Raw genomic sequence first — 17,007 nt, 5'->3', positions numbered from 1 at the left:
TGATTTTTTATGGACACCCTATCTATGTGAGGACCATTCAAATGAATTGTTTGGATCACGCAAACAATGTGGGCCCCCACTGTATTTTAAGGTAGTGTGTAGGTAACTTACCTACACAAGTGTGTAGGAAATGTTCTCTCATATATATATATATATATATATATATATATATATATATATATATATATATCTCTCTATATATATATATATATATACATATATATATATATATATATATATAGAGAGAGAGAGAGAGAGAGAAAACGGTTCCTACACATATGTGTAGATAAGTTATCTACACACTAGCTTAAAATACAGTGGGGGGCACATTATTTGGGTGATCCAATCCATTCATTTTTAAGGCCCTCACACAGATAGGGTGTCCACAAAAAATCAGATCCATAGAATCATCCTAACCATTTGAACTGTGGAGGCAAAAAATGGACTAATTTGTGAAGGTTTAAAGACATCCATTTTACCTCCACAAATCGTAAGGTTGGGATGATCCTATGGATCTGATTTTTTGTAGACACCCTATCTATGTGAGGGCCTTTAAAATGGATGGCTTGGATCACCCAAACAATGTGGGCCCACACTGTATTTTAAGCTAGTGTGTAGATAACTTATCCACACTTATATATATATATATATAATATATATATATATATATGAGAATACGGTTCCTGCGGGTGCCCTCAGGAAAGTTACCTGCGGTGATGAATTAAATAATAGCGGTGATGAATTAAATAATAGCGGTGATGAATTAAATAATAGCGGTGGCGTGAGCTCATGTGCGCAAATGAATTAAATAATGTGAGAGTGCGTTCTATGAAAACAGTAGTGTTGATATTTTAATCTTTCTTATTTTATAATAATGTGCTACCAAGCTTCTCCTCTTGGCAAGTGGCAATGGTGGTGCAAAGATGCGCCAGATGGCAAATGGTGCTAGCAAAAAACGTAAAAACGTAATCATTAAAATTATGAAAAAAATACGAATAAAATATATAAGGTTATGACAATTACCGTAATAAAATACATAAGTTTATGACAATTATTGAAAGAAACACATATTTAGAATAATTGTGACAATTACTGAAAGAAACACATATATGAGATTTGGGCTGTTTTCAATACAATTAGGCCACATGATGAGCGATGGGGATCACATACACGTCATCCATGTGTGCGTAAGATGTCTTGTGTCTTGCTAATATTAGCAGTTCAATTATAGGGGATGTTTGTATGCATGGAAAACTTGTAATAATTATTCTAAGTAAGTGTTTCTTTTATTAATTGTCATAAACTTATGTATTTTATTACGGTAATTGTCATAACCTTATATATTTTATTGGTATTTTTTTCATAATTTTACAATTTTATAACTATTTCTAGGTAATGTTTCATTTAAAACTTTATACTTTACCTATTTTACTTCTCTGTGTAATGATTACGTTTACGGTTTTTTGCTAGCATCATTTGCCATCTGCGCGCATCTTTGCACCACCATTGCCACTTGCCAAGAGGAGAAGCTTGGTAGCACATTATTATAAAATAAGAAAGATTAAAATATCAACACTACTGTTTTCATAGAACGCACTCTCACATTATTTAATTCATTTGCGCACATGAGCTCACGCCACCGCTATTATTTAATTCATCACCGCAGGTAACTTTCCTGAGGGCACCCGCAGGAACCGTATTCTCAATAGATATATATATATATATATATATATATATATATATATATATATATATATATATATATATATATATAGTGTGTTATCTACACAAGTGTAGAAAACAATTTGGATCAACCTATGTTGTGGTCTGTACAGTTCTTTGTCGGCCCGTGCATCGCACGGGGATTTTTTACTAGTGTGTATATGAGAAAATGGTTTCTACGGAAGGATGGTTTGCAAGAATAGGATGCCAGGTCATTTTTTGTTTTGAATTTCTCACAAGATCTTTTAAATAAAATGCAACAAAAAAACAGGGAAGGATGCATGAATTTGCTAAATTAGGATGCTAGGTCATTTTTTGTTTTGAATTTCTATCAAGATTTATAAATCTGGGCCTGATATTTATAGAATTCCCAGAAAGCTCTCAGCAACCTGTGACAGCTAAGCTGATTAAAACACGTAAAAAACAAGGAGAGTTCTTCTCATTATCAAGATTTTGTAGCATGATAAAAAAATCTGGGGCGCATATTAATCGTCAGTAAAAAGAGTGCCCTATTGCTGATTTCTTGTAAACCCTGGTCAAGTGGAACTTGGTGGGTTCTTGCTTTTTTATTGAGACAAATGGCAAGTGCACGGTGGAGGTTATTAGGTTGATAGCAGAACTCAAATACTAAAAGCAACCCACACATGAATTTGTTTCATACAGATTTCTTTCTGCATCTCTCCATTGCAAGCTATATTATATGGAAACTCTTCTGTATTTCCTTGTGAGCCGTCACATGTACTACCACTCAATTTTTCTGAAATCGTTGTAGATAGTATGATAATTCCTTAAATTTTCCTTGGAAAAGCAGAGCCAGGATGTAGACGCCAGCCAAAGCCATGCATATGCGAGGATTTATATGCTCTACACTTTTTCTTTTTTTTTAGTTTTTTTTTTTTTGGTTGAGAGAGAGAGAGAGAGAGAGAGAGAGAGAGATCAGATGATGACCACTTGTTTATCCAAATAGCTTATAGGATGGGCTCCACCTTGGATAGAAGATGCTCGCAAAATGTCGTCCTCCATATTATATTAACCTTCCAGTCATTTGAGATTTCCCCTATGACCAGGACTATTAGTTAGGCCTCTGTTCGCTTTGGATTCTGAGTCAAAATCTGATTACTCGAAACGGATTTTGGGTTCAATAATCAGTTTTGGACTCAAAATCCAAAACGAACAGGGCCTTAAATAGTTAGTTTCATATGTGAGAACCAAAGGCCAATTGTGGCCAAGAATGCTGTTTGCTCTTAGAATCAGTTCTGAGAATCCAAAACCAAAAGCTACCATTAACTGTGGCTTCATCTGTATCCTCTCCCTCTTCAACTCAAAACCTACAGTTGTTATCTTCTTGTATAAAGGTGAAGCGGTTTCTTCTGTAGATAAGGCTTGACTGATTTCAGAAATTTGTGCAATCATCTGAAGCCTGGAATCTGAAATCTGTAAATTTCCAGTGACTGTCATGTGCTTCATTTTTCTCTTCCCCAAATCTCTTCTGTACTCAAATTCCATGGTTAGATACCTATTATTTTCAGCGTTGTATACTGCCAAGAACATACGGTACAAGGGTACACTACGCAAGCATGAAATCCAAGAGTTTCAAGTCCCAAAAGGGCAAAAGAGAAGGAATCCCAAACAAAATAAATTGCATAATCTCCCATTTTCTTTTCCTGGTGTATGTATATGTGGCACACCTTTTCTTTCAAATGTCATTATCAGATTTGATTCCCAGGTGTACAAGTGGCACGCGCATGCTTACAAGATCAAGGACACGAGAATTTGAGTCATTCCAGTCCTCTTACTCAACCAAAAATATACTTGGTTAGCCTCAACCTGCTTATCATGTATGTTATCACACAACTGGCTTCTACGATGAAATTTAAATTATTAGGTTGAGGAAGTTTTACAACCTTCTGCTGTATCTGTAACTCAAAAATACTCAAAACCAATCATCCTGCTAGTACCATAGTTTGTGTCTGTAGTGGCATTTCAATAGAAGAGAAGGCAGAATTTCAATATATCCATCCCGATTTCTCAGTATATCTTGTCTATTACAGATTCTACAAAATGAAAATACTACAGATTCTACGAAGGTGAAAATATTTAGGGGCCTCTGATTCGATTCCTCATGTCTGAAGCACAGAAATAACATCATGAGCTCACTGCAAATGAGGATGTTCAAAAGCTTCTTTGCAGATTGTGTAATTCAGATACCATGTCATTTTAAGATTTGTTACAGGTGCCTAGTTTTATGAATGTAGGGATCAACAGTGGGTAGTGTTAAGTGTTACTATTATGGGCATCTTAGGGGAAAAATCTAAGCATGGGCAACGGTAAAATTACAGAGATAAGGGGGGTTGGTTAATTTGATTTGCAAAACTGAAAGTCTACCTCATAGGACAGTACTGGGTTTCACTATGCCATGAAGCTTCCACCCGCCAAAGCCTGCTAAGGCAAATGCCTGCATATGGAGTACATTTGGTTAAGCTTTCATTTCCAACAATTCAAATAAAATGACATTCAGGCAAAGAAGGCGAGAATACAAAACAAAAATACAATAATTGCATTCTTTTCACTTCGGTTACAAGCTGATGTAAAATAAACACAGTTAATGTGCTCTAATATTTAACTTGTATGGAATGACAGTGTTGATGTCACAAGTTTGATCACATCTTGCCAGAAGAGGAGATAATTAGATGGATGGGAGGAGGGGAGGGACAAAATGCGAGAGAGAGAGAGAGAGAGAGAGAGAGAGAGAGAGAGAGAGAGAGCAGGAGCAGGAGCAGGATGTACAAAAGGAGAAGCCACGGGAAAGTCTATCATACCTGTCGAGAAGAGTGAAGAAGATGGAGCAGGGAGAAGAGCACGAAAAAAAAGCTACATGTAATAAGTACTTCAGATATATTTAAAAATCTAACTTCACCTAGAAAAGCATATAAAGTGGCTCCAAAAAGCCAATGACATCAAGCTTTATTATCATAAGCATTTACCAAGGAGCTAGGACTGTCGCTTGTTTTTTCATGGAGAGTAGAGTTGCAACAAAGATGAAACTGGGAAGGATGCAGTTGTTTCTTTAGCTTAATTAAGGATTTTTCTTGTCGAATTTCCCCACTTTTTTTTTTTGAAATGGTAAATGATTGAATTAAAAAAGAACCGAGAAGGTCCACAATATTTACAAGAGAAAAAAGAAACAAAAATTACAAAGGGGAACTCATGGCGGCAAGAAATCAAACCACTCTAAACCCAATCTACTAACTCCTGTTCTAGCTAAAGAATCAGCCTCATCGTTGGCCGATCTCCTAACATGCTTAAACACTATCGAAGATCCGGAGCAAGAATCATCAATCTCCTCAAAGAGACTAAGAAACCTCCATGGAGGGGCCGCCAATCCCGACAACCAACTAACAACATTGGCTGAGTCTCCTTCCACTATCACATAATCAAGCTGATCTTTATCTAAATGCATAATACCGCCATATGCCGCTTTAACTTCCGCCTCGGTCGAATCAGAGATACCAATTGGACCTGAGAAAGCCCACACCACCTCACCAAAACCATCTCTACACAGGCCTCAAATACCCGCCGGACCTAGATTTCCAAAACTTGACCCATCAAAATTAATTTTAAAGAAGCCAGGAGGAGGAGGATCCTAATGCTGAATAACTGGGAGTCTTCTTTCCGCTTCAGCGCAAACTGTTTGCCAACCCTCCCATAGATCATAAGCTGATACAAATCTAAACAAAGGAAGACTTCTCGCCCACAAAATAGTGAAGCCGATAATTTTAACATACAGCCAATAAGGAGATTTAGACTCTCCAACAAAGACCCTATTATTCCTTTCTTTCCAAATAATCCACCACAATGCCACAAGACAAAATTTCCATAAAACCTTTCATTTCTTCTTCCATGGAACAAGATCCCAACTATTAACAACTTCAAGAATAGATTTTGGAAAAACCCAACAAATACCAAACCTTGATAGGATATATCCCCAAATCTCCTTCACTACCCCGCAATGAATGAACAAATGTAGGGGTCTGCCTAACCCCAGCTTGCCCATCAAAAAAAAAATGAATGAACAAATGGTCGATAGATTCCCCATCCTCCAAACAAAGTGGACAGTGATCCATTAAGAATTTCCCCACTTTTTTTAATTTTATTGAAATACATAAGAAAAAGGACTGGTTTTAGACAGAATATAATACCATAATGATTTAGAATAAGGGTCCGAGAGAGAATTCATTAACAATTAGCAAAGATGATTTGGGAGAAATGGCTCGACCAATGTATACAAGTAGGCCCTCAAGGTGATAGAACCACTGTGCACAACATCAATAGTGGGTCCCATAGAGCTCCAATCATGACAAAAGTTAGCAGGTTGGGTCATTATGATGGCTTTCAGTTTTTTTTTTCTTTTAATTTTCTGAAGAAGATTTAAGTAGGTATCATTAAGAAGTGTGAAAGGCAAATGTGAATAGTATTTCGGAGTAGAACATAGAATACTTCCAATTTGGGAAGTTTCTAAGATATGGACGAGGTGTCTTTGGGTTTTATTTGGTAACTTAAAATGGGTTTTAGAAAGTTAATTTAAAGAGATTGTCATAGTTTTAAAAAGTTTTTGATCAGATTAAAGATATTGAGGTTTTGTTTTGGGTAGCAAAATGTAAATATGTAGTACATTTTTATTTTATTTTGGACTGCTTTAAAATAGAAATTAAGCTTTATTTGAGTTTCTCTAAGAACTAAAATTAGTCATATACCGATGGTTAAGATTAAACTATTAAGATGTTTCGGGCATATATGTATGGATTTTGATGCAGAGAGATTAATGAATAGTTACAGGTTTTCCCAATCGTGTTTGGGTTTTACCCTACATTGATCATTTTGCACAAAATTCAATGTTATTTTCTATCTCCTTAGTTTTATTATTCAAAATTCAAGTGGGGCGTTGGTGTGGCTGTTAAATTATCTAACAAGTTTTCTAGTTGTCATGGATTGCTAGTAATTTATCAACATCAAATTCGTGTCAGAGAAAGTATGATTCAAGACATCCTTTGAGGATTCGAGGTGGTGCATAACAAGGCTTTTATTGATATAAATGATCGTATTGATCAATTGAAGAAAATTCTCCAAGAGGTGTTGTAAAGGCTAAGTCGAGTCACATCAGTTATGAATTCATAACACGGAGTACGAGAACAAAGGTAAAAAGTTCAGGAGGAGATTGATAAAGGAGATACCAACATCGACCCTATTCATTATTGAATAGGGATTATGATCAAGATCAAATATAAGATTATGATGATGATTGATTTGTCAGTAAAGGAGATACCAACATCAACCCTATTCATTATTGAATAGGGATTATGATCAAGATCAAATATAAGATTATGATGATTGATTTATCAGAGAGCAACCTGAATTTCAGGTGAATTGTTTGTAGAAGTTTATCAACACAAAGATCATACAGGAGATACCATTAAAAAAAGGATATTAGAGGAGATGACTCTTTGAATTAAAGATCAAGGTAGCGAAATTGATTCGTTAAAGCTTGATGATCTATATTTGGCAAATGAAATTGATGAAATTAGATAGTTTGTTGATGCAAAATTTACTCTCATCAGCGCCAGAGATCATCGCTGAAGAGGCATGGAAATGATCTATATCTTTGATCCATATTTGGCAAACGAAATCGATGAAGTTAGATTGTTTGTTGATTCAAAATTTACTCTCATCACCTCCAGAGATCATCGCTGAAGAGGCATGGAAATGATCTATATCTTTGATCAATATTTGGCAAACGAAATTGATGAAATTAGATTGTTTGTTGATTCAAAATTTACTCTCATCAGCTCCAGAGATCATCGCTGAAGAGGCATGGAAATGATCTATATCTTTTGATCATGATACACATCAAGAAGGAAACTATGTAATCTCATTATCAACAGATGATCCAATGAAAACATCATTCCATGGGACCAACCATATACTTCAAAGAAGAAAAGCATCACAACTGCACAAGCTGAAAAGATTCATAAAGAATCGTGAGACATTGGTTACGACATGGTGCCTAGTTCCATTTTCTACTCAACCACTCAACTCAACTAAGCCTTTGTCCCAAACTAGTTGGGGTCGGCTGCCTAGTTCCATTTTCTATTCGACTAAAATACAAGGATGGGACAAGTTGTGACCTTGGTTTTAAATATCCCTGAAATGACCGAAATGTTTCAAACATTTCCATTGCCGCCGAAATGAAATCTACATGAGTTCCTTCCACGTCATTATTTCCCCAAAATTTTGACCGAAATTCCTGAAATTCGACCAAAATGGTCAAAACGACGATAAAATGGAAAGATGCCACTATTTGCATTTCATTAATGTAGAGAATGATATTTGGTAGTCAACATCATTGAACTGCACAATAAAGTAACCGTATCTTATGCATGGGATGTCAAATCGGCATGGGACCAATAATACCTTGTAACTCTAAGTGGTATTGACATAGCGTTGGGATCCTTAGAGGGGAAACTGGTCTACTTTCTTATACTTTATTACATTGTACTTCTTTATTGACTTTTATTGTTCCAGACATGTGCGACAACGCATGTCACTAGGTGTTCGATGTGATTAAGCCATTATGAATTACTTTCTTGCTTATGTGATGGTTTCTAAGTACATATTTGTGCTTATAACATTTCCCAAAGTTTCATCTTAAAACTTTCATCATTTGCATATGTTTTTTAAAAGATTAAAAAAATTCATCATCTGCATATGTTTCAACTCTTGTCCATGATTTTACAATATTTCCATCGAAACTGAAATGTTTTTGTTTCCCTGCCAACCAAAATTGAAACCGAAATTTAAAACCTTGGTTGTCGATGCATGCCAAATATTTCTTGGGAGAACCTAGAAATATGTGAAAGATGAGGTATTTGTTACTTTTTTTTTCTATTGTACCAAAATACAAGGATGGGTGTGATGTTGCCCCAATGAATGCACATGCCACATATTACTTGGGAGAACCTTTCAATACGATTGATGAAACTAATATGGGTAAGAGAAGCATCCATTCTTATTATTTGTTTGCCCTTCAAAAAAAGAGAGAGAAGCACCCATTCTTTTTGTGAAAAAAAATAACACTTTTCCCTGCTAAGGAATGATCCCAAGAAATGTAAAGCGAGGGTTCTAATCTTTTAATTTGCAAAAGTTACTCAACGATATTAGTGAATTGAAAATTGAGTATGTATAGAGGATAGTAAAGATCATGTTGAAACAACAACCGACGTAAGTCCCTCGTGCCCCTCAAGACTAAAGGTTTGGTCCTTAGAAATAATAAAACGCAAAGATGAGCTATGTGAAATCAAAGGTGATCCCATTTCTAATAGCCGTGGAGGAAAAAAAATATAGAAGATAGAATTGATGAGAATCAAGGAACTTCATTTCAAGTATTATCTTTTAAAAAATAGTTATAAAATGAAAATTGTTCACACTGATCTCTATTAAGAAGGCATTTGGTGAGTTCAAGTCCTTCATGAATTTTGATTTTTTCCGAGTTGGGGAGCACGATCGAACTAAAAAGTTTTTGAATCAAATCCAAACAATCAGTCTCTTTTGAAGAATGATGAGAAGTATTGCATATGGATGTACTTTTACAAAGAAGTATTAGAATGCTACCTCATCCCAAGATTTTCCAGCAGCTTCAAGTAGGGCAGCATTGCATGTCTTCAATTCTACGGAGGCACCAGAAAACATTGAGGCTGCCTCTTCCCATCCCCTGTTATGTCCCATGCACCTGTTGATAACAGGATTGGAAACTTTGGGAAATGTCATTCAAATTTCATATTGCTTTTGGGTTATGAATAAACTATTTAGGATTCTTTATGCAAGATTTTATAACCAATGTTTTAGGTTTTGGTTTCAGTATGCGTTGTGGTCATGAAGAACATGGAAACATGTTGATTTCAAATGAAAATTTTGGTGGAAATCAAGTAAAATCACTACTACGTATAGAAATATGTACAAATGATGGACATTAAGATGAAGCTCCACGAAGTGCTAGAATATGCACAAATACACTAAAAAACCATCACATCAGCAAACTAGAAAAAAAAAGCACCACGCATACTGGTTTAAGAACGACAAACACCTTTAGTTGAAGGCAAGGGGACCCTTTATCTCCTTTCCTTTTGCTTATCGTCGGCTTGGTTCTCCATCCTTATTAATGGTTCTTCATCCTTATTAATGGTTCTTCAAAAGGATTTTTTAGATCGACTCGAAGCTTGAGGCAAGGGGACCCTTTATCTCCTTTCCTGTTCGTTATCGTTGCTGAAGTTTTGAGTCTCTTAATGAAGAAAGGCAAATCCGTGGGATTAGTTGAAGGGATTCAATGCGGCCCGAACGGCTTTGAAGTGTCTTATTTGCAATTTGCAGATGATACCCTTTTATTTAGTTCCCCCAAGATTTCTAAAATATTGAATCTTAAGGCAGTTTTGAGGTGCTACGAAATCATCACTGGTCAAAGATCGAACTTTTCAAAGTCCAGAATGTATGCTGTGAATGTGGGGGAGGAGGAAGCAAAGAATTTGGCGAATCTCATGAGATGCCTTTTGGATAGGTTCCCTTCTTCTTATCTTGGTCTCCCTTTGAGAGGTGGCAGACCGAAAATAGGTTCGTGGGCGCCCATTGTGGAAAGAATCGAAAGGAGGCTAGATACATGGAAGAGGAGTTTGGTATCAAAAGGGGGACTATTGACCTTGATAAAGGCCGTGCTGTCGAATATCCCTATTTACCAATTATCATTATTCAAGTGCCCTGTTTCTATTGCAAAGCGAATCGAATTAATTCAGCGGAGGTTTTTGTGGGGAGGTTCAAAGGAAAAAAAGAGTTTCTCTTTGGTCTCCTGGGACGATGTTTGTAAGCCGGTTCTCGGTGGAGGTTTGGGGCTCCGTAAGATCAAACAGGTAAATGACGCTCTCTTGGGGAAATGGCTGTGGAGGTTTGGCGAAGAACAGACTCAGTTATGGGCGAAAGTTATTGGTGGTAAATATGGCGCAGACGTGGGTAATTGGAGATCCCTAAACCGATTCAACAAACCAGGCGTGACTCTGTGGAGGGATATTTTGCGATTGAGTCCATGTTTTGACCGCGGCATAAGATATAGAGTATACTCGGGGGATAGAATTTCTTTTTGGAATATGGTATGGTGTTTCGACATCCCTTTAAAAGATTTGTTCCCCGATTTATATGTGGTGGCCAGGGACAAACAAGCTTTAGTCAAAGATTGCTTTGAGTTTCGGGCCAATAAGGTGATATGGAAGCCGATGTTCCGCAGAAATTTCTTCGACAGGTTGCTCTTGATGGTTTCTTTTCTTCAGCTCTTGGACGACAACTATATCAGTTCATCAGGCACGGATAAAAGGCTCTGGGTGTGGGACTCATCGGGTTATTTTTCGGTAAAATCTTTCTACAAAGGACTGTATCCGTGCGCGGCAAATCGGTCTGTGGCAAAAGTGTGGAAGATAAAGGTTCCTCCTAGAATTTGTTTCTTCGGATGGACGGTGATTCAAGGCCGTATTCAAACGGTAGATTTTTTTAGGGCAAGGAATATGATCATAGTCAATCATTGTGCTATGTGTATCGAAGCTGGAGAATCAGTGGAGCATTTATTCATCCATTGCAAAGTCGCTCGAGAGGTATGGGGAAGGGTTCTGGCGAGATTCGGCATCGAGTGGGTATTCCCTTCCCAAGTTAAGGATCTATTTGAGGGGTGGGCGTTTAATCCATGGAGATCAAAAGGTAAAGTATTGTGGTCGATTTCATTAATGGCTACGCTGTGGGTTTTGTGGTCGGAAAGAAACAATAGGATTTTCGCTGGGCGTTCAAACTCTCCCTATTACATGTATATCAAGGTAGTAGCCTTATCGATTTCATGGGCAAGGGCACTGCCCATGTTCAAATTTGTTTCGGCTTTCGACCTATGGGCGGGATGGAGAGTGGTATGCAATAGTCAAGTACCCATTCCTAGAATCTCTCAACAATGGGTCAATCCTCCAGTAGGTTTTTCTAAGCTGAATTTTGACGGATCAAGCTTAGGTAACCCTGGTCCAGCTGGGATCGGGGGTGTCTTAAGGAATTCAGAGGGGGATGTTGTGCAGGCTTTTTCCGGGCCTATAGGTGTCGCAGATTCTAGCGAAGCTGAAGTCAGAGCCGCTTACCAAGGATTCCTGATGTTAGGAAGCGAGAGGGTAGTGAACACTATCGTGGAAGGAGACTCCGTAAATGTCATTAGGTGGCTTAAGGGTTCGGTGAATCCTCCTTGGAGATTTCTTCGTTTATTCGTTGAAATTAAGGATATATCGGTCGGTTGCTCGGTAGATTTCCTTCATGTTAGGCGATCAGCCAATGAAATCGCTGATAGTTTGGCTAAAGCGGGTGTGGTCAAGCAGTCTCTGGAGCTTTTCAACTTTCTCCCCCCTTAATTTCTTTTTGTATTTTTTCCTTTCTTGCTGTGTGTAATTCTGGCCTAGTGGGGGGTGCGGGAGGCCTTTTTTCGGTCTATCCCTTTTTAATATATTCAGTTACCATTCAAAAAAAAAAAAGAACGATAAATACCTAGTGACATGCACAACATTTCACTCATATATGGCATGTAATTCATATAAATATTGATACACAATATGTATACCAAATTGTACATGCAATTCATATAAATATAATTATGTAACACATATTAGTAAAGTGAAGACTGCCATTATAAAGAAGTGCTTAGTAAAATGAAGACTGCCATTATAAAAACATCCCTAATTTTAACACTTAGGGTCCCAATAAGTGAATCGATGTATTAACTAATACACCAGCTGCCAGCTGGTATCAGATATGCACATTTTGATAAGAGTACCATGGATTAAAGGGTTGTGTTTTTTCTTTTTGCTCTGATAGATAACCAGACAGAGAACAGTATGCACATCAACATACCTATTAGGAAAAAGAGTAAGTTTACTTTGTCCCTTTTGAAGTTTTTTTTGGTATTATTTTACTCTAATTATCAAACAATTATATTTGTCAAGACACATTTTCTATGTTGTATGCTTTTGGGAATAATTATCAAGATACATTTTTCTATGGAATAGCTTATCTACGCTCGAGTGCAGGAAACAAGGGTGGGGCCACATTGTTGGGGTGATCCTAAGCATTCATTTGAAAGGCCCCATCATGGATGGGGTATGTACCAAAAACCAACTTCATTGGATCACCATAGGGTGTCCATTTGTGCGGGTGAAAATGGACAGATACTGTTTGTATACTAATCTGCCCATTTTTTCACCCCAAAAATGGACACCCTAAGATGATCCAATGGAGCTGATTTTTGGTGGGCACCCTATCCATGAAAGGGCCTTCCAAATGAATGCTTTGGATCCCCTAAACAATATGGGCCCACCCCTGTTTGTGCACTCGAGCGCAGAAACGCTTTACTCTTTTCTATGCCGTAGGAACTAATACACATTATCACATATGGATACATAAGCGTTTGTTTTAATAGGATCTTTGTCTCAAATTGAAACCAATGCATGAGTCTAATTTGCGTAGTTAATTGAATGTGGTCATGGACTTGGTGTGTTTGCAAAGTAAAAGCAAAACAATTAAGTTTACGGGACTCACATCACTGTAAGCATCTCATTTGTAGCATATTGGCAGATGGCCTGTTGGAGGTGCTCAGCTGTCTGCCCATCCATTGCTGCAATGGAATAGAAGCTAGCAATGAAATGCACCTCAGCCTCTAAAAAACCCAGGACATGCTCCTGCATGATTTCAAGTGTTTCCCTTGTTCGAGTGGCGTCACTGAATCGATTACATCAGAGTGAGTCAATGGAATAGAGACTCAACAATAAAGTCTAAACACAACTGATTAATGCATGGTCAAATAGTGAGTCTAAGTTTAGAAAGTAATTCAACTCAAGAGCTGCAGGGAATTTTTCTCATATCAGGTTCTGCACTCTGTTATTCATTAACGCAAAAACAATGGACAGGCATAATCGAGAAAACAAGAGAGACCATATTCACATGAAATTCAATATGACCAACTAGGGAAATTCTAACCTAGATAAAATAAGGTCAGGCATCCAACCCATCTGTTGAAGCTTGAGAGAAACATTGGTAGCATCAGTCCGTCCAGCTTTACTTAGAGGGCGATCATGATCTGTACAATGTGAAATTGCGGAATTATATTCAAGGATCTGCAAACCAAATTTAAATGTCGCTAGGGTGCCGTTCTTAATCTAGCTTAGGCATTACCAACAGCTGTGTTTTCCAAGGAAAATTTCAGAAGTGCAAGCACTAAACAGAAAAGTTCAACTCAATGATACAAATGTAGAATAAAACATCAAATTTATCCGATGCTTTTATCGACCAAAACATGTAAAGTTGAATTCTCTCATGCATTTGATGTTTTACTAGAATGCAAATACTGCTTTGGTTTCTTAGAGCATAGCAGAATGAAATTCCTCTACAAATTAATATTCCGTTACAAGTTTTTATTAATGATTCTGACATGTTTAAGGTGTACATGAGCAGTTTCTCAACAGTATTCTCAGGTAAAATTCAGTTGGAAACCAATGTTGTCAAAATGAAATTTCTTCGGTGCAGAAAGTAAACTTATACAAATGAAACTCCAGTACGTGATTAATTTACTTATCGTAAACACATGAAGAAGAGCAGAGCAGAGAAAGAAGTGGAAGAAGTTAGATAAAAGATTTATGGTATAGAAATTCGAGTAATGCCTAAAAATCACAAGAGGAAAAAAGTTAAGACTAGAATTCAGAAATCCACTCCCATGAATTCCAAATCAACTAATTCTCCACAACATTGAACAGAAACCAGAATTCAAAGCAGTCTAATAGGATCAGTTCCGAGAAGATGAACTTATCCGAACGACTTTCCCCGCATTCTACTCAAAATCAAATGGGGAGAAAAGAAAGATGAGTTGAGTAGAAAAAGGTGTTGTTACCTCTGAGAGAGCGATTTTCCCACAAGCTTTCAGCATGGCGGAGCAGAATCAGACGGCGAGAGGCCGATTTCGGTGGGGCCGCCTCTTCGGCGGCTTCAACGGCCTCGATCGCGAGTGATCGAACAGAGAGAGGGGTGGATTTAGGGCATATGGAGGAGTGACGACAAGGAAAAGAAAAGAAGAAGGTTTTGGATAAAAGAGAGGGAGATAATCCATGATAAATGACACTGCCGCCCCTCATGCTCATACTCTCTCCTCTCTCTCTCTCTCTATGCATTTTCCATCCCTCCACTTCTTCTCCCCTTTTAACTACTTCTCCCTTTTGCTGCCCTCCTCGATTCAATCTCACGTATTGTATTGTCTGGTCTTTTTAAAGCCAGGCCTACATGGTTGGATCATCCAAACCATTCATTTTATTTGTATCTTGCTCAAGAAATCATATCCATAGGATGATCTTAACAATCCCTCAGATCTGAAGAGGTTGATAAGCGAAGAAGCCCAAGATACATGTGAGTCTTGAAATATCTCTTCCTATAATACAATCACACACACACACACACACACACAAAACAAATCAACGGCTGCAATTTGGAGAATTCACAATAAATCTAACGCCTAAGAAATAAGGAAACTATGAACATTGATATGGGACAACCCAAAAGAGAGCACTTATTTTCTTCTTTCTACTATTTGTAAATGTATGCTCTAATTTAAGGTTATTGAGACAAGAAGATCATCTTGCTACATGCCTACATGGGTAAAAGAAATAAGAAATGAAAGAGCTTGGAGAGCTCGCTTAATGGGTAAAAGGATGATTTAAGTGGTAAAGAATGGCTTGATGAGAGAAATTACAGTGGAAGTATTAGATTAGATAGATTTTTAGGAGGATAATGGGAGGCATAAAGAAATATTTGTTGACTTTAGTAGAGAGAGTAATATTAATAAATGTGATGGTTGGAGTTAGGATAATTACTCCTAAGACCCATGGTGCACCATGACTCAGATGGCTCTCAAGACAAGGTTTTTAGTTGCTGATATATCGACCAGCTGACATGGACAAATCCAATACAGTCTATGGTAGGGCGACAAAGAAACTCTTTCTACTTAAGTAGAGTTTTAAGGCAAAAGAGGGGAAAAAAACACTTCATTCTAAAGCAGGGAACCATTTATCGGAAATATTTAATTTTTACAGTGAACCAAGAGAAATACCATCCCAACGACACTCTCTTAAACCTGTTTTGTCTCCCGAGCAAGATTTTAGGTGGAAATCACAAGCGACACGGAGTCACTTCCGCTCCCCGGGATTCAAAATTGGGGATTGGAGAGTAGTTACCAAACACACACACCCTGTTTTTTTTATCATCCAAGAAGACCATGCAATGTGCTTCAAAAGTTGAGGAAGAGGTTGATAAGCCAAGGCCCACCCAGCATACCCAAAATCCTAGCACTTTGAATGACTACATTAGAATCAAGTTATTAGCCCACTCTGATTAAAATAAATGATGCAGTGAAACTGATAGAATCCATTTCAAAAAAAAAAAAAAAAAAAAAACTGATACAATAGCTTGTTCATGTTCCTCTGGACATCAAATAATTACAAATATCTACAACTACTATTAGAAAACTAACAAACGATTACGAACAGATTGCGAGTCCAAAACTGATTATTGGAAGCACTGTTTGTTTTGAGTCCAATAATCAGTTGCCATATTCTTAAACGAACAGGGCCAACAAACAGGGCCTAAAGGGTCTGAAATTGGTCTTTCTATTTGCAAAATTTAGTACTCGAGCTGATCAATGAAATAATTGTTAATTTTTATAAAATTCAGAACCTGAGCTCTGCAGTCAGCCAAGCTCAGTTCTTGAACATTGACTAGAATAACAGCAATAGCAGCTATATATTCTTAATAATCCTCAAGAAAACAAAAGGTATGATCACTTATCTAACTCATAAAAAAATGAGGAAACAGGAGAAAGAAAGCCGAGGTGAGTTGAAGATTCCAAAGCACAATACAATAAAATGGCAAGCATGGGATCCGAATGAATCTTACAGCATAAAAAATAAGTGTTGCAGGATTTCATGAGCAAAAAAAAATCACATCTAACTACAGTCGCAGAATTTCCCCATCCTTGTGAAGTAGGGACATAGACTCCGTGCACAGGGCCTTCATCGGATGTGATGTTTTGAGATTGCATACCACCTTCACCAGGACCCGTAAGCTAAAAGCTCCAATGCCATGGAAAACAACATCATCGATAAAAGAGAAGAAATTTTAACAAAATCAAGAGGT

The 17,007-nt window shown here is 37.4% G+C and overlaps 1 protein-coding gene across 2 annotated transcripts; it reads right to left on the bottom strand.

The window, feature by feature from the left end:
• Nucleotides 1-3,709: 3,709 nt before the first annotated feature.
• On the bottom strand, nucleotides 3,710-15,077 carry LOC143852043 (Phosphoglycerate mutase family protein). 2 transcript variants are annotated; one of them, XM_077361549.1, is made up of 6 exons: nucleotides 14,717-15,077; nucleotides 13,810-13,909; nucleotides 13,372-13,551; nucleotides 9,388-9,505; nucleotides 4,108-4,177; nucleotides 3,710-3,848 (listed from the first exon to the last, which is right to left on the bottom strand). In XM_077361549.1, exons 1-5 carry the CDS (start codon nucleotides 14,991-14,993, stop codon nucleotides 4,109-4,111), a joined length of 744 nt encoding a protein of 247 aa, XP_077217664.1. In that variant the 5' UTR covers nucleotides 14,994-15,077; the 3' UTR covers nucleotides 3,710-3,848; nucleotide 4,108. The 2 variants fall into 2 exon arrangements, with proteins under 2 accessions (XP_077217664.1, XP_077217663.1); XM_077361548.1 differs by having other exon boundaries at nucleotides 3,710-4,177.
• Nucleotides 15,078-17,007: the final 1,930 nt, after the last annotated feature.

The sequence above is a fragment of the Tasmannia lanceolata genome, unplaced genomic scaffold (assembly GCF_043159265.1).
Source record: "Tasmannia lanceolata isolate RefF3 unplaced genomic scaffold, GAP_Taslan_0.1 ptg000018l, whole genome shotgun sequence".
Taxonomy (NCBI): Eukaryota; Viridiplantae; Streptophyta; class Magnoliopsida; order Canellales; family Winteraceae; genus Tasmannia; species Tasmannia lanceolata.
The sequence above is the reverse complement of the archived record's forward strand: the minus strand, read 5'-3'. Positions and strand labels throughout refer to the sequence as shown.